Source organism: Pygocentrus nattereri, chromosome 3 (genome assembly GCF_015220715.1).
Source record: "Pygocentrus nattereri isolate fPygNat1 chromosome 3, fPygNat1.pri, whole genome shotgun sequence".
NCBI lineage: Eukaryota > Metazoa > Chordata > Actinopteri > Characiformes > Serrasalmidae > Pygocentrus > Pygocentrus nattereri.
In genome coordinates, this window is record NC_051213.1 from 19,967,970 (window position 1) to 19,991,338 (window position 23,369).

Here is a 23,369-nt window from a genome sequence, read left to right on the forward strand (position 1 = left end):
CGATTAGGCCAAGTGAGTAACCTACTTTAGCATCAAACATGCAGCTCCGTGGCCTGTTCTTTCACACCCAGAGTGAGAGCAAAATCCCATGATAAAGAAAACAAAAAATCCACAGCGAACAATATGAAAAAACCACGAAAGGAGATTTTTACAGTTATTCTGTTTATAGCTATGAATCTAAAAATAGGGGTAAACAAAAACATGCCACATATTACAATTGACACAATATGCAAATAAACTTGCATGATGACTGATGCATCTTTTATTGAAATACGGTATCGAAAAATATGTACACTTTTTTTTAGTTTCATGGTTTCAAGACTTGAAAATTTGAATCATGTAAACAAACTGTAGATATCAGCTTTAGATGCTTCAAGACATTAAAAAAAGAAAAAAGCAATGAATCTGGGATTTACTCCAGCTGTGATAGAATATTTGACCCTTAAACAAATCAAGAGATTGATGTAATTCCATTAAAAATGCGTTTTCGATTGTGTGATTAGGGTATATTATTTCACTTCACATTGGAATGTCAGCAATGAGTCAATCAGTTCAGGATCGACCTGTAACGTCAAATACTTTGAACTAGCAAAGGCAATTTTAGATAAAACCTACACCCAAACAAACATTTGAATAAAACCACAAAAGTGATGGCATCCAAAAGGTAATAAAGCCATGAAGGGTTTCTATTCCATTCACATAAATTCTTTTTTATTGTCAAATCTAAAAACCCAATAGTGCATTTAGTGCTTAATGTCAAACAGGATCAAAAATCGTATTTAAAATATTTGCCACTTTTTCACAAGTTCGACAAGTTCTGTGAACTGCATAGAAAAAAAAGGCACTCATAGCAGTAGAGGATAAGAGAAATAACAGGTCCTTTACAAATCTTTGTCCCTCGTCAGTTGATAATAAGGCACAGCTGAGTTCATATTGCAGCAGTGGTACTGGAGCATTTGGACTGCAAGGTAAACACTCGTCTTTGGTCATCGTGGTTTGGCTAAACGCATCATGGGAGATTAAGATTCGTCTCTGTCTCCTCCTTCACTGGCCTCAGTCCTCTGAGACAGCAGGAATGACTCCCACACTGCCAGACACTGCAAGAGAACACACATTTAGAATGACAGCAGCAAGTCTCCATCTTCGTCTCTCTCCCCAGTCTGCACCTATGGACTTTTGTCTGGCTTCGGTGTTCCCCTCATCAATAAAGGCCCCCTGACTCCAGAGTAATGGGAGGCCATTTTGAAGGCTGCCATGAGGGCTGACACATGGCAACTTTCAATTTAGCACCCAATTTCATTCACAAGCTGCGGCCGAGCGTAGGTTCGCGCGCCATTTATGTGTCACTTGCCAGGCTCTAGATTAATGTCCTCCTCGCTCTCAGGTCCAAACACCCCACAACCCCCCCAACCCCCCCCACACCGCCAACAGCCCACACAACTTGCCTGGCACTTGAGAGTCTGTGTCGTGGTTGGCACACCAGAGGCATGCTCACTGTGGCCGACTGCCTGTCAAAGGCACTTAATCAGGATGGCACTTCACTTCACCGGACCACAGTTATAAATAGCTGTAGTAAAAGGCTATAGCTCACTGACCACAAAGAATATAAATTGACCAGATTTGGGTAAACGTTTGGGCAAAGCGTCTGTCCATTTAGTGGCCATTGTGGCAAAACATTGGAAAATGCTAATTTCCCACTCATACTAGACCAGACTCCTCTCTCTTTGAATATGGTGGGACGTATAAGCAAAGAACTAAAAGCTTGTAAAGAAATTCCATCAATTTATCATAATTAAAAGGTTAGGATGTAAAGTCATTCAGAGTGGTTTGATGTGAAATGCTCTGCTCTAGAGAAATTTTACCAAGTCAGACCTGTTCACAGTGATGGTGATAGGAACCAGACATCTAAACAGTTTAAAAAGCTCTAAAGCCTACCTTGCATGAAATGGTTACAAATATGCGGTCTGATGTCGAAGACACTGTTTTGTGAAGATTTTGGCCTAAAAAAGTTTTGGCCTAAAACATTTTTAAAAACACATGGTTTGTTGGACCACCACTGTAAAGAAACCCGAGTCAGTAAACTTGTCTACAATAAACCTTTTCTCATCAAACTATTCCTAATGTTTATATCTCAATTACTGAATTAAGCAGCATCACTAAAGGGAAATTCCACCATTTTTCAATGTTTCAAAAACATCACTGGTAAAATCTGACAAAAGTCTCATGAATGTTTTGTAGCTCAAATATAATAACATAACATACAAAAAGATTTTTTTCAGTCTATTCTTATACTGCTTATAAACACATTGAGGGAAGGCTTTTCCTATGTGCAGCTTAACTAAGCAAACAAATATTTTCTTTTATTGACTGGCTTGCTTTTCCTAGTAAACAGACCCCATGTTGAGCATGTTTTTTTTAACCAGTAAACGGTTTCCTCCTCCTTTATAATGTCTCTGGATAGAGAACTACATTTCAGAGAGCATTTAAAGCTAAGAAAACTGTAGGAAAGAACAATGTTTGAGTTCATCATTAGGGCATGCCAGGGGTGAGGTATGAATGGCAGAGTTATGGAAGCATGTAAAAAGGTACAGTATCTACAAGCTACTCCCCACTCTGAGCTGTCTGTGTAGACATCTGACTCAGCAAGACTAGAATATTAATGCCTGTAGAGGAGAGAAAACTCAGTATACCTGCCAGAAAATACAACATCAAAGACAGCATGTTGGCTGACCGCGCATACACCCCCAACATAATTTACACCCAATCAGACAATGAACAGGCAACAGTGAGTAGGAAAGTCAGAGTTAAAGAAGACACTTTCACATTTCTCTCCCGAAATTGGAGGATGGAAGCGTAATACATACTAAAGCGCTCAGTCAGTGAGTGATCTGTCGGAGTGATTTTCCCATTTGTGCTGGAGAAATTATTCCAAATGAGAGAATTAGAAATGACTGTACCACATAAAAAGTTCAAACCCGAATAAACTGTTTCCCCTCAAAACAGCCTGAATTTTCACAGCAGACATAGAAAAATACTGCAAGGTAGGCTCAAGGACACAGTGTGTTTGATTCACTATCTTCAGGGTAAAAGCACAATAGAGAGTTGTGGAAGTGAGTGGGGTGGCAGGCTGTCCCCTCACTCGCTTGTTTTCTGGAAATGATTGCTTGCTTATGACTGACCCTGGCTTTGGGCAGTTGGGTTATTGATACCCTCAGGCTGGAGAAGACCACAAACTGACAGCTGATGGACACTGCTCTATTTGCTAGCTCACTATGATACACTTTGGTAAGCAGACATCACAAAGGAACACTTGACTAAGATCGTACAAGGCAGAAGAAAGAAGTTAGAAGGCAGACACAGATGAAAGAGAAGTCTGCAGCAAGACAAGACAGAAATGTTTTGAAATGTAAAACGTAGGGCTGCCAGTATTGATTATATTACTAACTGAGATATTACTGGTTATTTTACAATTCAATAACAAAAGTATATCAAAACTAGGGATGTAAATTAACAAAATAGTATTAACTGAAAAATAAACTTACTTTGGCTAAAAAAAAGTATTAAGGTAACTATTTGAATAAGTGAAATTGTCATTCATACTAAGAATTATGCATACAGGTAAAAATGACAGATTATAGAAAAGCATGTGGTGCATGGCAACAGCTTTCAAGAGCTTATTTTCTGTAGCCTACTTTTGAATATTATAGTCATTGTCACCCTTTTAGTATTTGGTCATATAATTATGAACATATACCAATCAGACATAACATTATGACCACCTCCTTATTTCTATGCTTATTGTCTATTTTATCAGCTCCACTTCTGTATAGGTTCACTTTGTAGTCCATCTGTTTCTCTGATACTTTGTTAGCCCTGTTTTACTCATTCATCAGTGGTCAGTACCCCCATGGACCCTCACAGAGCAGGTACTATGTGGGTGGTGGATCATTCTCAGCACTGCAGTAACACTGATGTGTTGCGCTGGTCTGAGTGGATCAGACACAGCAGTGCTGCTGGAGTTTTTAAACACTTCAGTGTCGCTGCTGGACTGAGAATCGTCCACCTACCAAAAATATCCAGCCAACAGCGTCCTGTGACCACTTATGAAGGACTAGAGGCTGACCAACACACACTGTGCAGCAGCAGATGAGCTATCATCTCTGACATTACATCTACAAGGTAGGAGTGGACAGTAAGTGGACACAGTGTTTAAACTCCAGCAGCACTGCTGTGTCTAATCCACTCATACTAGAACAACACACACTAACACACCACCACCGTGTCAGTGTTACTACAGTGCTAAGAATGAGGCACCACCCAAATAATACCTGCTCTGTGAGGGTTCATTATGGTCCTGACCGCTGAAGAACAGAGTAAAAGAGGGCAAACAAAGTATCAGAGAAGCAGATGGACTACAGTCTGTAACTGTAGAACTACAAAGTGCATCTATACAGTAAGTGGAGCTGATAAAATAGACAATGAGCATAGAAACCAGGAGGTGGTCATAATGTTATGTCTGATCTGTGTACAGTTGTCAGTGAGTCCATGTTTAACATGTTACTTCATATACATGTTTATGCCCCACCCATCAGCAATACCTTCCACAGCCTATGCAAGGGCCATTTTTTAATTGTTTGGTGCATTAACATAGAATTTAGTTTGTGTGCACTGAAAAGAGCATGTATTATCAAGTTTTTACAATTTTACAATGTCTCCGAGTGTAACTCAAGTCAGTCAGCTTTTAGATCTGGAGGTTTCTGTTTTCTAATTGATATTTTAATGGGCTGTGTCCTTGATTTTGGGCTTTAATGATTTAATGGGTGGCTAATGACAGCTGGATATTTGTTAAAAGATTGTGCCAAAATTCACATCCCTAATTAAAATATTTGACAAAAAATCCCCCATAAACATAAGTGAGAATGAGGTTCTTACTGTAAGAGAGACCATGAGAAATTACACTATGCATCATCATGCAAATTACCAACTAATCACTCCAGATTCTTACAGAATGTACATTTTAATTAGTTCTTTTTTATGGAGTTTAACTGAGTATTCATAATAACCCTTGGAAAATTAAATGCAAATAAAATTTCTTAGTTGTGTGGCATCTACTAATAAACCACATGGCCCGTCTTTTAAATTCTGTGATTTTTTTTTCCCACAAAGCACTGCACAGAGGGTAACCATAAGTGCGATACAGTGGCAACCACTACAAGAAGACAAATAATATTGGTGAGAACATAGTGGAAGCACCGAGTGACACGCCCTGACACACGTCTGCAGACGCAACAAGCGTATTAGTTCACTGATGAGGACTGGGGCTGTCGATACTCCCTGATAGCGGGCTGATATTCTAAGCTCAGAGGCATTTGTTCCTGTTGAGATGGAATGGGAAAAGTAGTGTGACTTAACATTGTATCAGATATGCTGCTGCCGCAGGCTTCAGTGGACACTGCTGTAGAAACCTCAGCTGTTGTTGAGGGCCTGGCCCCATTATGAGGTTGAGGGCCTGTCCCCATTAACCAGCAATTCTCTGCCTCAGCTCCAGCTGTGGAGCTGATGTGGAGGTAAACAGAGCTAACCTGGGAACGATACAGGCAGTGCAGAGCAAATAATCAACCAGTCTGAGGATGGGCATGCTTACAAACATCGGCTTAGAACGCATGACTTAAGACAGGCTTGAGTTCAACTTCAGCTACTTCAAAGTGCATGCAGAGAGGAGGAGGAAACAAACTTTTCTGCACTGCAGTCAACAATGGCACTGCTGCTCGAGAAAACAGTGAGAAGTGTTGAATTCAAAGGGGAAACATCCAGTGTAAAGGGCTCCTACAATGAATAAATGAAAACCTAACATCAACCCCTGCTGTGCTGCACGTCTCATAAGGGATGTTTCTGAGGCAATGTTTGGAAACCTTGAAAATGCTTGGCTCTGTCTTATTTAAGTCCAACATATAATGATGGGATCCTTGTCTTCCCCATCTCTGAGCAACATCCTTGTTGCTATGGTGTCTCCATGGCAATCCTCTGAACTTGCCATCTTACAGTGTATGCCTGCTGTGCCCACAGTGTTGTATAGGCTACCATGCAAATGCCTCTAAAAATTACAATATCAGCCCACGCAGGAAGACAGGGTTAGACTGGGGATCGTCACCTTACACAATCAGCTTATACTTAAAAGATACATACTTTTCTAATTACAATATATTCAAAACTCCCATCTTATCCATTTAATTATAGGTTCTGTCTTACATGAAGCATCTCAGCTGCTCACTGACATTGTGCTTTTCCTCCTTAAACATAGGCCCATTATTTAAATCCAAGAGCTAACTGACAGACCCATTTTACAAATGGGCTTCTTATTTGTAAATATAATACAAAATAAGCATTTTATTTTACAATGAAAACAATCTGACTTTGTAGTCTGAACAGACCCTGCAGATCCTGTCATGTCTTCACCTCCATTCAATGTTCCTTCTCTCAGAGTTTTCTCCCATTTCCTTTCTTCTTGGCAAATCCATCTTCCCACATATGCTCTTACTTTCACCCCCTCATTCTTAATCTACATTCTGAGTATACAGTACTGTGGGGTATTGTCTGCTATAGGGGGCACAGTGGAGCACTCTCCCTCAGGTCCTGTCAGTACCCATGGCCTTCATCCCCAGTCTCAGAAGAGGGTTTTCATCCCCTTGCCTCACCTTATTGAGGTCATTCTGATGTGCATTAATCATTTAGAGGGCCTGGGGCAGCTACAGGCACACAACCGTCCCCCATCACCACCTGCATACCAAACTCTGGAGCTAGAACTCTAATGCATAGTCCCTATCCTCAGCTTCATTCACCTCTTTTAGCACACTTTAATGCAGCATCTCACCATGGGAACAAATCTCACACTTCTGTGAACCGTCCACTTAAGCCTGTAGGAGCTCCATGCTCCTTCTCTCCCTCTTACTCTGTTTCTTCTCCAGTTTCACCTCACTCACCTGCTTGGTCTTTTTTCCTTGATATTAAACAAAAATGAGCCTTAGCCTGGAGGTTACAACAAACACAATAATATGAGGAATGGGCTTGTCTTGATTCAAATCTTGCCTTGGCCTTCTCTGCTGGGAACCTGCAATAACGGATGAATGACCCAGAGGTGTTTCATTTAGAACAGCTGGAGCAATTAGTATGCTTTCTTGTTTTTCCCCTCAAATGTACACAGCAATAACAGACCAGCCTACAGCAGACTGATGCCTACCAATAAAAGAGATGAGAAACAGAAATCAAGGTGTGTGAGCTGGGAAACTTCTTGTCCCACTGTCTGTCTTTCTTTGGCTCTGTTGCTGAGTATTATTACTTGAAGCCAACAGCTATTTCCTTGCTCTTCTGCTTTCTGAATGAATCCTTAGAGCAAGGTTGCTCACCCTGATCCAAGAAGGGTCAAAACATATATAAGCATGCATTACAACACTGCACAACACCATATGGATCCATCTCTGTAACAAATTAAGAAAGCTACAGGCGTGTGTATAAATCAGAGTCCATGCTTCATTTATTTAATTTCCAGTCAAAACTGTAAATAAGCACAAGTTGTTCATTTGTCAGGAGATATTTCTGAGGAGATTAGAACAAACTTCTTGTCTTGCATAAGGAATTGGAAGGTAAAAGGAAAATAAGCAGAAAAACAAGAGCTTCAGTAACTGGAGTTCAAGAAATAAAGACAAAAGATATAAAGAATATACAACTCCTAACAACCGTTCAAGACCTGGCAGACCATAAGAACTGTCAGCACTAGATAAAAAGTATACTTAAAACATTTTGTTAGATCTTTGAAAAATCAAGATTGTAAAGGATGTGTAGCCGTCAAAAAGCTGTTACTAAGAAAATGAAAAACAACAAGAAAGTCTGCAAACCAACCAAAGAAGCTGCTGCTATTCTAAGAAAAATTAACTGGCCGCCCCAGACCTCACTGAATGTCTTTAGGATTACTTGGATTGTGAGAAACTGAAAATTCAACCAATTTCTAAGACTGAACTTTGGAGGTGCGAATAAATATCCCTGCAGATTTCATTGAAAAACTGAAAGCAGGCCACCCAAAATGAATGGAAGCTATGATAAGGTGATGAGGTGGACACAAAAATACTGAAAAAAATGAAACTATATTCAGTTGTTGAGGTTTCTATTTACTTTTCTGTTAAATATGCTGACACTCTCCAAAAAAGGTCTCTTCAGTCTTTTTTTTCTTTCATCATCAGCTGCTGTCTTTTACATTGTCTCAAAACTGAATGGTTAAAATGTGGAAAAAATCTCATTACATTCATTTACATTAAAAGTGAAGATTGGTTTTGTTTATGGTTTCTCCTGTAAAGTTACCATTCTGGGGATACTTTTTTATTATTTTTGATTTTTTTGGGATAGCAAGTACATGTTTTCTAATTTTTTTTTATTCTGAAGCATGATAACGTACTTAATGATTGTAATTATTAAACTCTGTTGTTTTAGTGCACAGTTGGAACACATACTTGTAGATGCTGCTGCTCTCAGTGGATTACACTGAGAATGCGAGCTCTAGAATACAGTGAATGTGTGATATTCTCGCTTGCTATAATTACACATCTTCTCTGGTTCTATGAAAGCTCAGGATGGCCTCAAGGGGCTATGGAAGCAGTGAGAGTGATGATGCATCACAAACTCTATAAACATCAGACATCTCTCGCCAAAGTCCCTGAACACCCCTCCCTCATCCGCAAAGGCCAGTTCCACTTTCCAGACTGTATTGCACCATCAATGCTTGGGTCACGATTTCTGATTCAACTCTGAGGCATGAAGGAGAGAGCTACAGAGAGCAAATAAAAAGAGAGTATACCCATCTAATGCCATCCATCATAATACCTCAGCCCTCCAAACCTTTTTAACTGGAAATACCAGCCTATCTTTATAGCCTTGGAGGCCCATTACTTATAGTAAACTGTCAGTGGGTATACAATGAAATACTACCACCCTCTACTGGCAAATGCCCAAAGCGGAGATGCAAATGACTGCAGGCAGAAAGCCACATGCATCCATCAGACAGTCTTTGTAAGAGATCCAAAGCCTTCCACCTGGTGGCAAATGGTGAACATAATTTACAAAACTTTACAGTTACATACAGATATATTTCTTAACTTGCCCAATATATTTTTATGGTACAGTTGTCAGCAGTTAAAGTTTTTCATGTCTTCTAGAAGAAATAACCAAGTAGACTAGACTGATTACCCGTTCTCCAAAATGGCACATGAACAGACATTGCTCACCTTTTCGTAGTATTCCATGTTCTTCTCTGCTGTGTAGGTGAAGGCTGCTTTAAGGTCGGACCTCATGCTCTTCTGCCAGCGACTCCAGTCCCCCTTCAGCGTGTTATTGGCCCACTCCAGCTTGTCCTCAAGCTTATCAATCTCCTCCTTCAACTGCCCATGCACACAGTCACACCATCACATAACATATCCAGCACACACCCACACTGCTTCCCTCCAAAAGCCTGCCAAGTCGCATCTGCTGGTGACATCATGCTTGATGTAAAAGTCCAGCCTAGCCCTTCATTCACAAACCAGTCAATTGAAATAGGGACATTTTCAGAGTGTTGTAAAACCCTTTCATTATTGAGTGCACTGCTATTAAGTTTTTTGTTCAATTTTAATTTATAATGATGCATATGGTCAGTTCTATTGGAAGTGTTGAGATGGCTTGACTCAGTGTAATTACGATAATTTGTTCCCTGGCACATTCTCAGCTCTGTTTTTAAGTAAGGCTGCCTCAGTCACTGTACCAATGACACAAGCTCAGGCTCTAGGTTTTTTGCCCACTGGTAACCCTTATGTGCTAAGGTGCAGTTACACCAATTTGTTATAGTGTAAATGTTAATGACCATTCAAAATTATATAATAGATACATATGCATTAATAAATGGTACCAATTGAAATATTAACCTTTTTATTATTTGAATTTTAGATGCCAAATACTTTATTATTTATACTTTATTAATACTAATTATAGCTTGCTAATAATGATTTAGTTATTTGATACTCATAACCCAAAAAATATGGAACTTCAACTATCAAGCATTTACTTGGTTGTATAAATAAAGGCCCTGTCATGTTTTAAATGATTAAGTATTTAAGTGGTTAATGTATAGTTTTCACACATACAATAATCTTTCATTAATTGGAATCACATTGTAACACTGCAACTTTGTAATACATTTATCCTGTATTACTTTTTTACATGTAAATATAATACATTTCTGAAGAACGTACTTATTTTCATTATGTCACTACATAAATGGTTAATCATTTCAACTGCTGCACAACACAACTGTAAACTGTCATTAACAAACTATATAATAGAGAATTGTTGCTATTTAAGGAGGGCCTGTTATTAAAGTATCACCATGTAGTCTTAAAGTACCTTTTAGGTGCACAATTTTTTTTTTTAAATTACAGTGCAATGGCTCTCCTGTTACTGCACCACCACTGATCTGACCACCTCATCAAGGTGGTTCCTAATGACTCGTCTTTATCAAACAGCTTGCTGTGTGAGCAAGTGTTCTCTTGGGTCCAATTGGTTTCTGATAACACAAAAAGTATCATGTTGCACTGAAGCATGAAGCGAAATGATTAAACAGTCTAATAGATGGCTGGGATGCCTAAGGTCTGTGGGGAGCAGTGCATGTCAAATTAGTAAACTGAGATTGGGGGAGCAGTCGCTTATTGACAGATGAGCTGATGAAGGTCAAGTGCTCTGTGTTTGCTGTCATTTCACCCAGGTGCTTTCCGGAGAGGCGCATGTGCACGTCTGTATGTGAGTGTGTGAAAGTGTGTGTCTGTAGACTCTGATAATGTGAGGGCCGTCTTGTGGAACGGGAGATGGCTTGGGTTGAATGGGGCCGACGCACAGAGGGAGGGAGGCAGTGCTGGTGTGCTCTGTAACTGTCTGGAGTTGCATCTCCCCGGTGACAACCAGGACAGATCATTAGTTACGCTGATTTGCCCTCACTGTTATTACAAGATGCACAGCAGGCGCATTAATACTGACAAACACACTAGTTTGCACATGCACACTTAGTCATTAGGATCAAGGTCTCCATTTCATCATTAAATAGTCTGAAGCCTATTAGAAGTAATGAATTAGAGAGAAATCAGGCAATCAGAGAATGCAAGAAGCTCAACTTAATGCTTCATGACACTCTTTTTTGAACTAAACGTTCATAAACAGGACCCCATATGCGCTGCTGCTTTCTGGTAGCGTGGAAGTGAGAGGTTCAATGTTTTCCCCATATGCTTACTCTGACCTTTACTGACATCTGCTGGATGGAATATTACATCACACACATTCAGAAGGCTAGATGACTGTCAACAAATTGACAAGATTTGAGCACGGCCAGCAACACAGACAACGCAGAGGGAAGCATTTATTTGATAACCACATGCACCCTAATCTCTTTTCTCTAAGGAGGACCATCATTCTGGTGGATGAAAGAAATGCATTTAGAAGATCCATTTGCCATTGCAACGATACCAGCACAGCTAATGATAACATGCAGCAGCGTGAGCCAGCGCAAGGACAGCCAGAGTAAAAGGGACTAGGGAATCTACACAAGGATGACACATCAGAGCATTACGGAATACAGTCATTCATAAGCCTATACCACGGGTTTTCAGCCCTGTAGGACCAGCGTCCAGCACAGCTTGGCGATTTCTCTGCTCAAACACACTGACTAACTAAGCTGAAATTTCGAATCCGTGACAGATAATGGCTTATAATATTAATTGATCAATTGATCTGTGATTGCTATGTTACTGCAAAACTAGAGAATGCCATGTTTACAGTGTTGTAGCTTTTACCTGCTTGCTAGTCACCATCTCATCCTGTCAACAAAGTCATTCTATAATGAGAAATTCACCACAGCAGAATTATTCACAGTGGTGGTGACACAAACCAGACATCTCAAGAAATGAATCCCCCACAAAATGGTTAAGAATACACCACCTGAAGCCTGAAACATTATTAGAGTTAAAAATTTGGTCTAAAATCTACATCGTTAAACGTACTCATGGTGGCGAGGTACAGGCAGGGCATTGTACGGCAAACATAGTACACAAAGAAAACCTTTTTTTTTATCATTTACCACTATTTTACCATTACCAACATTATGTATGAAAAGACACAGAACACAAATGGTCATCTTGAATAGAAAATAAGTGGCAGTGTTCCACCATCACTGTAAAGAAATCTCTTCAATGTACCATTTCACATAAAACCAATAAGAATGACTTTGCTTCCATCTTAACAAGTGAATTAAGCAGAAGGTTTGAAAAATTGGTGGACATCCTCTTTAACTTATTAATGTATGTAGGGTGCTGAGAGGGAGTGGAGGGTGGTATGGTTTTGGGAAGAACAGAGATGGTACAGAAAAAGGGTGTCGCTTTATATTCTTTATATGGCAAACTGTATTTTGAGTATTTTGTCATTTATTGCTAAATTGAAAAGACAATAAAGAGAGAAAAAAAAATACAGTCTAAGCTCAATTAATGATGTGTCTTAAATATTAATTAAAGATGTGTCTGATCGGGGAAATCACTCAACTGTGCTGGACACCGGCTCTTCATGACCAGAAGTGAATACCCACTGGCCCTGAACCATGTTCAAATTCCAGTTCTTCAGAAAATGTTACCAGCTCAAAACAATGAAGCTTACAAAAACAGAAGTAGAAGCTAGTAAAGCCATGCCTAACTGCTGTTACAAAAGCAGTACCTCTTTAATCTCTCCTTTATGCTTCTGCTGTTTCTGCTGTCTGATCTCGTCTGGGTCTTTGCCCACCAGGCTGTCCCAGGCTAAACTCAGCATCTTAGACTCCTTCATGGACACAACCAATAGAGGATGAAACATCACATACAACAAGTGAACACAGGTCTGCATTTGACTGTATTAATGTCTACACTTTTATTAAAGAGACTGACCCTCTAGTGATACAGGTCTGAGAATGTGTCTCTTTCCATCATGCTTTCAGAAACAACATATAAGCCAACATTTCTGGTTGCTTCTCATTACTGGTTACATAACAAGTCAAAGTGACATTCTGCAGACAAGGATAGAGAACAGTGTTTGCATAGGGTTGTATTCAAATTCAACAGGGTTGTGTGGGGACGGTTATGCTATGTGGCATTTGGTGTGTTCTACTCTTAATTTAATATTGAGTAGGGTTAAGATCTTTGAGATATTGCTCAGCATTATATGCTTGTAGACCAGACACAACCTAAAAACATAAAACATAATCTTTCCATTTCAAGAGTCATACAGCACAGTGGAAGTCATTGCTCACCGTCTGTAATTAAATTCTCTAGAGAAAGGTTATTGCTAAGCTGGAGGGGCACCTCCACAACCTTCAAGCACTTCTCCAAAAGGACTCTACCTAATAATGCCCCTTTCCCCTCTCCACAGGGGGATCATTCTTGCACTCATGACATTTGATGGAATTGATGTAAGAAGTCAAAAGCCCAAAAGATTTAAGCATGACATGATTAGCACAGGCTATATTCAACCGTATTTACCATGTTCTAGCTGAAATGCATACAGGCTTAGTGGGACTTCCTCAGCTTTCCTGAGTTATTTATATAATCTCACCATATTCCTCTTTAGGCTTAAAATGGATTGCTTTCAAATGAAAGCAGACATGGCTGCTGAAGCAAGGCTTTATTACTAATAATCTTTGGGAAATTGCAAGAGAGCATTGGGTGGATTAAATGGAAAAAGGAAAGAGTCAATATTGCACTCACTGCTTCGCTGTCTGTCTTCTTAGTGGCAAGAGCCTCGTTCTTAGCCTCAAACTCCGCTTGGATGTTGTCTCGTCTCCGAAGTACTGCCTGTGTATTACAAATACCATGATCAATACACCTTAATGAAATGTAGGACTGGATGAAATACATAATAAGCCTTGCTAAAACATAATGCACATTATATTGATCACAGTATTGACCCAGGCTTTATGCCTCCAGTTACAGCACAAATGAGATGAAATGCTAGCGCTGTCGAACACAAATTAAACACGGCTTACAAAAGAACACGGCACTGTTTGTTTTAAAGAGAAGTCTTGGTTGGGGGGGGCATACTAAACAAAACCTAAAACAAGCACTATTTGAGGCTAGGATTATTTAATCATTTCTGTTTTTGTTGATATTACTTCAGAAAAAAATATCAATCATTTTCTCTTTACTTAGCCAAGGTGGCAACAATATTGAGTACCTTGAGTGTCTCAGTGGAGAGCACATATTCGTGTAGGATTGGGAGTAGATTGCTGCTGAGATACTGGGTGTGCTCCTCACTGTCCCTGCAGCATCTGTCCAAGCAACTTGCCATCATCTTCAGAGGCTCCACCAGCTCCTCCTCTGAACCTGACCACAGAGTGTAGATGGGTCCACACTCCTTCATCTCCTCCAAGTACTCTGGACACAAAGCAGAAAGGAGTAAGTGAGTCTTAGGCATGGGTATTTTAGCCACTGTTTCTTTGAATTTTTACTGAGCAGTACTCAAACATCCTAACAAGAAAATATTTGAAAATGTTCTTGTCAAAAGTGTGAGAGAGGACTTGTACCTGACTGTTTAGTTGTTTTAGCGATTTATCTTTGTATGTGATTTAACAGACTACCAGCAGAACATATTGTTAAATGCAGCTCCTTTATATGCCATTTCGCTTAATGTGAGACAGATAATTAATTGCTTGTGTCCCGACATTTTCTACAATTCTATGTTACACATGGAATAGTGTTTTATATAATATATATTGTGTATATATATTCTTCTAAAAACACTCTCATCCCTACTGGGAATATATGAAAGCATACCCTTTTGCTCTTTGATGATTCTTTGGGTAATTTTGTCCATCGAGGTCATCTTCTGACTGAACGCCTCCACGTAGTCCTGAATGGCATTAAACTCCTCTGGCCGGTTTCTGACCCCTCTGACGGTGGCAGCTACTGCTCGCACTGTATCCCCCATTCTGCTCAAGAAACCTGGCCCTTGCTTTTTATGTGAGGCCAGCTCCTGCAGACAAGATCAGGGTGGAAAGGGAACTGCTGAACACTAACAACAAGGAGTTTGCCAGTGCTAGAAACATGAAGTGCCAGTAGAAGAAAAATTAAGAATATTTCATTACATATGAAAGTGATGACACAGTTAAAGTACCCCTAACATAATAATTTAAACATAAAAACAAAATGTGTTGAATAGTAATTTGTTAAACATTTTAAATTTTTTGGATTATTGTTATGCCCAAGAATCTACTAAAAATGGCACGAGAGCATCCCTAAACCTTTACACTTATTCACAATGCAGATACACGAATATGCATGATTACTCTTATTTTTGCATATTTGGGCCTTGCCTCCTTGTTCATAAACCCAAGGCCTTTGCTTGAAAATCTCTGGCTGTAGGTTAATCTAACATCTAACCAGCATATTTTAGTATACTAGACTGTGATAGGTTCACATTTATTATGATGTGCATAACTAAGGTGTGATGCTGTGCCCTACAAATGGTTTTAATAGAAATGATGAGAAATCTGCACATTTAAAACACATTCCATGTAAACATATTAGGGCATCCAAAGGAAGTTAACTGTTTAAAAATTTAAGTGCAAGTGTTTTTGAAAAAACAGTTGGGTAGATCACTTGTGTGGCACTTTAATTTGCCACAACAATACATTCCTCTATAATGTAACAAGACAAAGCAAAGACCTTCTTCTATACTTATCTTGCACTTATCTTACACAGCCTTCAGTGTGCCTCCTGTTATCAAAGGCTGATCCTCTTAGAGGAACTGTGAGTGCATGGGAGAATATGAACAGGGGAACATTGCATATAGTGAAGTTCAGGAATAATCAGATTAGGATGAAGAGGGTAGCTGTAAGAATGATTTTGTGGACGAAAAATCTCTGTTATCTTCAGAAAGGAAGTGTAGTTTTATGGAGCTGTTTTATAAAGAGTTTCCAGTTTTATAAATCATATCTGACCTGCCCATCTAAAATGGGTTAGATAATGTCACCTGCATTTTTCTCTTTGAAATAGCATTGCTTCTGTAATGTGCCACTGCTGAATATACGGTCCAGGAGTTTGTTACTGAAACTATTTATGCATGTGTGTGTGTGTGTTGTATGTTTGTTTGTTTTACCCAGGCTTGTGCCGTGAGAAACACCTTGAAGTCCTCGCTGCATGAGAGAATAGGATGGTCAGCTATTCTGTTGAGAAACTTGTGCAGCGCTTTCTTCCTCGTCTCAATGAAGTCATTATTGAATCTCTCCACCATCCCCTTCATCACAAATTTCTCTGGTAGTGGCTAAAGCAGCACAAATAAGTCATTGTTGTGCATGGCAGTAGAGTATAAAGCACATAACAATGATTTCTGGATTTATCATGTGTGAAGATTCTAGATTCTTCTATGCATTGGCAATGCACTAAAAGTGCAAACATTAATTAGGGAGTATCCTTTGGAAGAAAGGTGATTCATCCCTCCAGTATAATGTAAAGACATTTCATACTGAAAGCCAAAGACCTTGCTGATACATTATGTTTTTTACTCTAATTTGCCACTTGTCTGTATTTTCACTGTCACATCCACTCCATTCTTTTACCAGGTTTTGTTATGACAGTGATGGCACATAATTTACATGTTGAAAGCACACAGTCAAATTGGCTTGCTGAAAAAATAAAATACATATATGTCTAGATTCAAGTGTCTAGACTGAAACCTGACATTTTAAATTCTAACCTTTTGTATCTGTGAATCTCTAGAGCATACTGTGGGTGGTGTGGAAGTGGGATAAATTTTACCTACAGGAACAATAAGCGTGGGATGAGCCTCCTCCAGCTTGCATTTTAACCAAAAGAAGTCTTGGTAGCGTCTGCGGACTTCGTACTCGCTAGAGTCAAACTCACTACGAGTGGTCTGATGTAAGAGAGGGATACAAGAAATTACAAGCATTCAGACAGTGCACACCAACAATGCAGGATTCTGTGTTCAGTCGCTCACTTAGAAAACTGTGGCTCTTGGTGTACCTTGGTCAAAACCCTGTATGTAATAAAAGTCTCGATGGCCGTCACATGGCTCTCAGGGTTATCGACTGTGACGAAAATGTCTTTAGTGTCAGACTGCTCTTCCTCCTCCTCAAACTTGTACTGATTGACCATAGAGCCAGGGGAGGTCTGCATAGAGGTGTTTAAAGAGCTTCCGTCCATGAAGTTTGTATCCTTAAGCAAAAAACAAGAAAACAGGCTAAATTATTATGTGTCTTCAAAGAATGTCAATCTGAGATTGCAATGGTCTTACAAAAATCTAGTAATATGATATTTTCTTACTTCAAAACCAGGCCTGTCACACTTTTCCAGTTAATCAGACACTTTTGTTTACATCTCAAAAAATACAATGTGAATTTGGGCATTTTCATCAGCTAGTTTGAGACAAATACATGTAAATATTTTTAAAAAACAGAAAATGCATTTATTGAGACATGTCATGGGCCTTACAAAAACAAGCTCCACCTTCTGACTGGTGCTATGACAACTTCAGAGATACTAATGAGTAATGTTTGTTTATTTGATGTTTGTTAACAACCCCTTAAAGGGCAGTGGTTAGTAATGTTTGTTTATTTCAGCTCAAGCTGCATCTGTTGTTGTTTGAGAAATACATGAGTATTAACAGATGCAAGACAGCAACATAGTTAATTATCCAATTTGGTCACTTTAGTGTTCTACTTGTATAGTTGCCTTCAACTAACAACTAAGACAATTACTTTGTTCACTGCAACTATTTATATGGCACATCCTCATCAATTTCATGACCATGAAATAACGAAAGACTGCAGATTGGAATATATAAAACAGCAATTGCATAAAATAGTACAGCTGAGCTATTAACAATACAAAACACCTGCAATGCCGCATATAAAGCTTTATATAGCATGTCTCTATTTTCAGATCCCCAAAATAGAATATCAACATCAACATGTCACAGAAGCACAAATAAAAGGTGCCAAATCTACACCTATTCTGACAATTATAAATAATGTACTGATTCAACTTTTTTTAGTATAGTTTCACCCTGAAATAACTGATCAATAAACCATTCATTTACTGTGGTTTCACTGTTTTGAACATATATCTTTTATTTTTTGATACTGTGCTGAAACTGTTCCACCCTTAGAAAACGTGGCGATTCTATGTTAAAGTTTCAGAGAGACTCAGGGCAAATGTTTCTTACCATTTCACGCCATTAAGCCTTATGAGGCATTATAACACAGAGGCTCCACAGACTCCTCTCTTACTTTCACAAAACGTGTGTCTGTTGTGTATCCTGATCAGAAGCTTTAGGCAACTAAACTAAACTAAAACATTCTGCTTTACAAAAACTTCAGATAACCAGCTCAGATAACCAAGCAACAGAGGAGGCCTGCACAGCCTGGCTGAGCCTCTATGGAGGCTTCCTGTCATAACAAACTCTGCTGCTGTCAGCAGAAATTTCAGCTGGTGCTGGAAAAACAACACAATAAAAAAAAAAACAGTGGCTACTTTTCCCTTCACTCTTTTTCAATCTGCACATAAATGTGTTATTAAAAAGAGGCGAAAATGCCACAGGAGGAAGCCTCTCTCTCACGTTCACTCTCACAGTGATCCTACTGTAGCCAATCTTCAGTCACTACAGCCTCGCTACGCTATAACGGTGTAAAGCTGGAGCTGAATCGACGATTTCTGACATTAAAAATCCAACATGACAACAACACAACACAATGACAACAACACAACACAATGACAACACGTTTCTGTCTTTCCTTTGATTCCCGAGGCGAACACAGTAGAGCTGTAGACAGTAGCGCTGTAGACAGTAGCGCTCGTTCTTTCCACCGAGCCATGTTATTAGAGCTGAACGGATCGTTGAAACTTTCAGTCTGGCGTTGAAGTTCCTCCTGTTCGTCAACGTTAAATCAAACTCAACCGCTCAATAAAAGTTCTTTTAAGAGATGTTACGTGTCAGTACAGACAGACAGACAGACCACGTAGCAGCAGCCACCACCTCACTGTCTCTCGGGTCTCAGAGAGGCGAAACCGTCTTCTGTCCCAACTTTGACCGAAGTATTCTCCTAAATTTACCTTACTGAAGACCTCCAGATCCTCGTCCTCGTCCAGCTCCAACACTGATCCTGAGATGTCGTCCGGGGCTGCAGCAGTGGGGCTGCTGCTGTCCACCACAGTCCCGCTCATCATGGCTTAAATCGCTCCTTTCTCTCAGCTAACTTTGCTCTTCATGAAGCAAACTTTTCCGTGAAAGTGTGAAAGTCGGGCAGAGGCGGCGCAGTGCGCAGAAACGGAAATGCCGCGTCAGGAACGAAGAGCGCTGAATCTGCACGAGAGAGAGAGAGAGAGAGAGAGAGAGAGAGAGAGAGAGAGAGAGAAAGAAAGCGAAAGAAAGAGCGAGAGAAAGAGCGAGAGAAAGAGCGAGCGAGCGCTAAGACCAGGTTGGGAAAGTTGTGGATGAACTGGAAGTGTAGTCCAGTCTGATTCCTACACCGCTGCGTGCTCTCTCTGCTCTGGAGGTGGGCAGAGGCTCTGACGGAGGTCAGTCTTATAACAGCAGGTCAACAAATTCATTTAAAAACTGAATTGGAAGTGGATTTGTAACGATCAGCTCGAAACCACTGAAGTACTGAGTAACTTTCAGAACTGCAGTGGAACTTCTCAGTTCATCCAGCACAGAGCAGCAGAGGAACTGGACTTCTTTATTTATTATTCAGAATTTATTTACTGATATAAAAAGCTAAAACTCCACAGTGGGCGTTCTGTTCCACAGGTGGTATAATTATACTTTTATGGATGCCAACATCAATATTGGCACATTGAGTACAAGCCAGTCTGATCATATTTATTTATTTATTTATTATACATTTTATTTATAGAGCTCCTTTCATACATTAAATAAATGCCAGCATAAGTGGAGAAAGATAAAATGGTAAAACTATAAAAAATGAAAATACAAATTTCTAAAAAATAAAATAAGTATAAAAACAAATACGTATAAAGGATAAGATAATGCCAAAAAAACAAGATGTATAAAACAAAATGTTCAATAAAAAATGTGCAAAATAAAATAAAATTCAAATAAACAATTTGCTCATAAAATGTCAAAACGATACAAAAATAAAACTAGATAAGTTTGAAGAGGCACGTTTTTACTAAACATAGTTACTTTAACTGAAAATGCTGGTAAATATTGCGAAAGCTCAGTCTGACATGTAAAAACTTCCAGTTCATTAATGGCTTCTAAAAACAAATAAACAGACTTACTATAAACAGATGTTCAGTGTATTGAACAGGAAGCCAGTAAAGTGCTTCCAGCGCTGCAGCAATATGCAGTAATATGGTCATTCTTCCAACTCTTTCTGCTGCACTCTGTATAAGCTGTAGATTGTTTTCATGATTATTTTTGGATATGCCAGAACAAAGCATTAACACTGATCTAAACAGAAAAAATGAAAACACTTCATTTAAGAAGAACATAAAATAAATACACAGCTAACAACATCAGTGTGAGTGCACTATTTCAGGACAGATTTGCTAAAGGATCAGATCAGATTCATTCTTTTTTCCTACTTTGATATCCATTCCAGCATTTTCTGCTGATATCAGTCCGATACTGATACCCACTGATACCAATATGCCATCTCTAGAGTGCCCAGTTGCAAAGCAGTACAGATGCTGTCACCAAACATACAGTGAACTGAAGCACATAAATGTTAAAGGGCCTGTATTCTAACATTTTCTTGTATTTTATTTTTTCTGACCTCCACTAATTACATTTGTGTGGTTTTATGTACCAAAAACAGTCATGATTAATTTTTACTTGGCCATTTGCCAATTTTATCCCATTTTTATGTCTTCTGTTGTGCCTTGTTCAAAAAGCACTCAGAGCTGAAACACTCTTGATAACTTCAGAGTTAGTGGAGCTAAACTGCTGTAAGCTGAATAGATGGATTTAAGTGTGTGGGTTATTGTGACATCACAGCAATGGGATTCAAAACAAGCTGTTTTTGTAGAATTCCCATATATGGACTGTACTGACTGAGCAGTAAATGACACATTTTGAAACAAACTGCAAAATCCATACAACTCAATCCATCATGGTTTTGCATGATATTATATTTTAGCCCTTTCCTTTCCTCACAGGTTTACTTAAAATGTAAAACTCATCATTTAAAAATATTCACCAAGGTACAGATCCAAACTTTTTATGCCCAGAAACTGAATAAATGTAGTTCTCAGGACTTCAACCAACCTACATTAGATTGCCTGTACTACAGTCTTGTTGTCTTTGTGTGTGCAGTTGATGCACATCGCCAAAAGATGTCACTGTAGCACAGACAACGGCAAAACAGGGACATCTGCCACAAAAGTTTTCATGTGGCATGTCTGTCTGTCTGACTGCCTGTCTGTCTGTCTGCTTTTGTCTGTCGATCTGGGATGGATTTCCCAAAAGCATCTCAGCACAAAGATGACTCTGAAATGGTAGAGCAAGCAACACAGTGAACCCTCCCTTTAACAGTTAAGCTCACCTTAACACTAAGATGCTTTTGGGAAACTGGGCTTTGCATGTCTGTCTGTTGATCTGTCTATTGGTCTGTGCAGCAAGATAAACAAACAGGTAGAATTAAGTACAGGGAAATGTAAAGGGAGAGAGATGCTCAGAGTATCCGTTCAGATTTTGTGAAGTACTCTGTATAGACATAATTATTCATTGATCCAGTAATCTGATGTGTTTATTATGTACACTGAGATATACAGTTTCTGTGTTTTTGTACTGAATGTGTGAATTTAGGTTGTTATTTGATACAGGTCTGGGTTGATAAGCTGTAGGGAATGCAGTGTAATGTAATGTAGGTGCCACTGGCAATCATTGCAATAACATTAATGAATGAGAGTGCAGATGATCAGAGGCACTCTAATTAGAAATCGCAGAAGAGCAAATATAAAATATCTTACTGGTATGGACTGTTGATTCCAGCTGAAACTCCCACAAATAAGAAGTCCTTGGAAAGATGCCACTACCACACAGATTGTGTAACCTTTTGCACAAAGCACAAGCAACATATCCTTCAACCATTCAGATTAGACAGTATTAGAATAATTCTACAAAGGTCAGTCCTTTACTGTGCTCAACCCAGACTGGTAGTGCACCGAATGCAGAAAAGGTCACAGGCGCCACAATCATATTATATTGCTGCCTTTTGATATCATTTGTCTATGAGATTGATTTAAACCTGATGTTAGAACCACTTTTTTCTTTTTTTTCTCCTTTTTTTGGTCTTATGTTGACCATCCAAGTATGAGTGTGCTGCACTTCAGAGATCTGTTCTTGATGGTGGTATTAAAGGGAGAGCTTAGTGCGCTGGGCTTTGATGGAGTGCCAGTATTAGTGGGAGCCGTTCAATACAGGGCATTAATTGCTCCTTAATTGTACAAAATGTGAGTGATAAATGGCACCTCAGCAAAAGGCAAAGTCTGCTTTTAAAATTAGTGCCTTGAACAGCTTACTCCATGATAGTCTCTAAACTTGATTTTGATCCTCATGCTTCTTGGGGCGCATCTGAATAAAATGATACATGGTTTTAAACCAAAAGCAGTGATTTTCAACTGTAAGTCTCTGTTCAATGCTGTAACTCAGACCATGCTCATATTAACATATTATTTTCCCGCTGGATCTGTTCTGCAGTTGAAAAGCTTTGATATAAGACTAGGTTTGAGTTTCATATGACTACTTTTAACTGTACAGGAAACACATAACCATGCAAAACTGTATCTCAAGTGTGTCAATATGCTCTTTTCTTTTCTTATCTTGCTCTCTTATTAGTTCATGAACAAGTCAGCAGCAGCAGGGCAGATGCAAACTCATGACTTCACTCTAAGGAGAATAGAAGAAGCCTGGCACCCAACGCTGCTCTGTGGCACCATCCCAAATATGCCCTGACAAAAATCCACACAGCGCTGTTCTTCCATCAGTGGTAGTTAATAATTAGATCAGCATTATGCCACAACAATGGCTTACATAGATCAGCTCTTTTCAAATTACATTTCCTTCCTGTCAGGGCCATTAGAGTGGCCGACCAGACCATCTTTAGAAAATGCCTTATTGCTGCTGTTTCAGAGTGCAGACGCTGGCTAGGGAAGGCAGTTCAGACAATTACGTCTAAAACACGCTCAAATATGCTTCAAACGTGGAATCTTTGTGATTTGGTAAAATTGCTGGCAGGTCTGCAACATCTTGTGATGTAGTGCTGGTTTGGTACCCTGCACAAAGCGCATAAAACAGCAAATGAA

General features: G+C 39.3%; 1 protein-coding gene across 2 annotated transcripts; it reads right to left on the reverse strand.

The window, feature by feature from the left end:
- Positions 1-234: 234 nt before the first annotated feature.
- Positions 235-19,353, reverse strand: snx7 (sorting nexin 7). 2 transcript variants are annotated; one of them, XM_017700382.2, is made up of 10 exons: positions 19,152-19,353; positions 17,064-17,255; positions 16,843-16,953; positions 16,180-16,344; positions 14,856-15,054; positions 14,257-14,456; positions 13,791-13,877; positions 12,769-12,870; positions 9,273-9,425; positions 235-1,097 (listed from the first exon to the last, which is right to left on the reverse strand). In XM_017700382.2, exons 1-10 carry the CDS (start codon positions 19,263-19,265, stop codon positions 1,020-1,022), a joined length of 1,401 nt encoding a protein of 466 aa, XP_017555871.1. In that variant the 5' UTR covers positions 19,266-19,353; the 3' UTR covers positions 235-1,019. The 2 variants fall into 2 exon arrangements, with proteins under 2 accessions (XP_017555871.1, XP_017555872.1); XM_017700383.2 differs by lacking the exon at positions 12,769-12,870.
- Between the last annotated feature and the right edge of the window lie 4,016 nt (positions 19,354-23,369).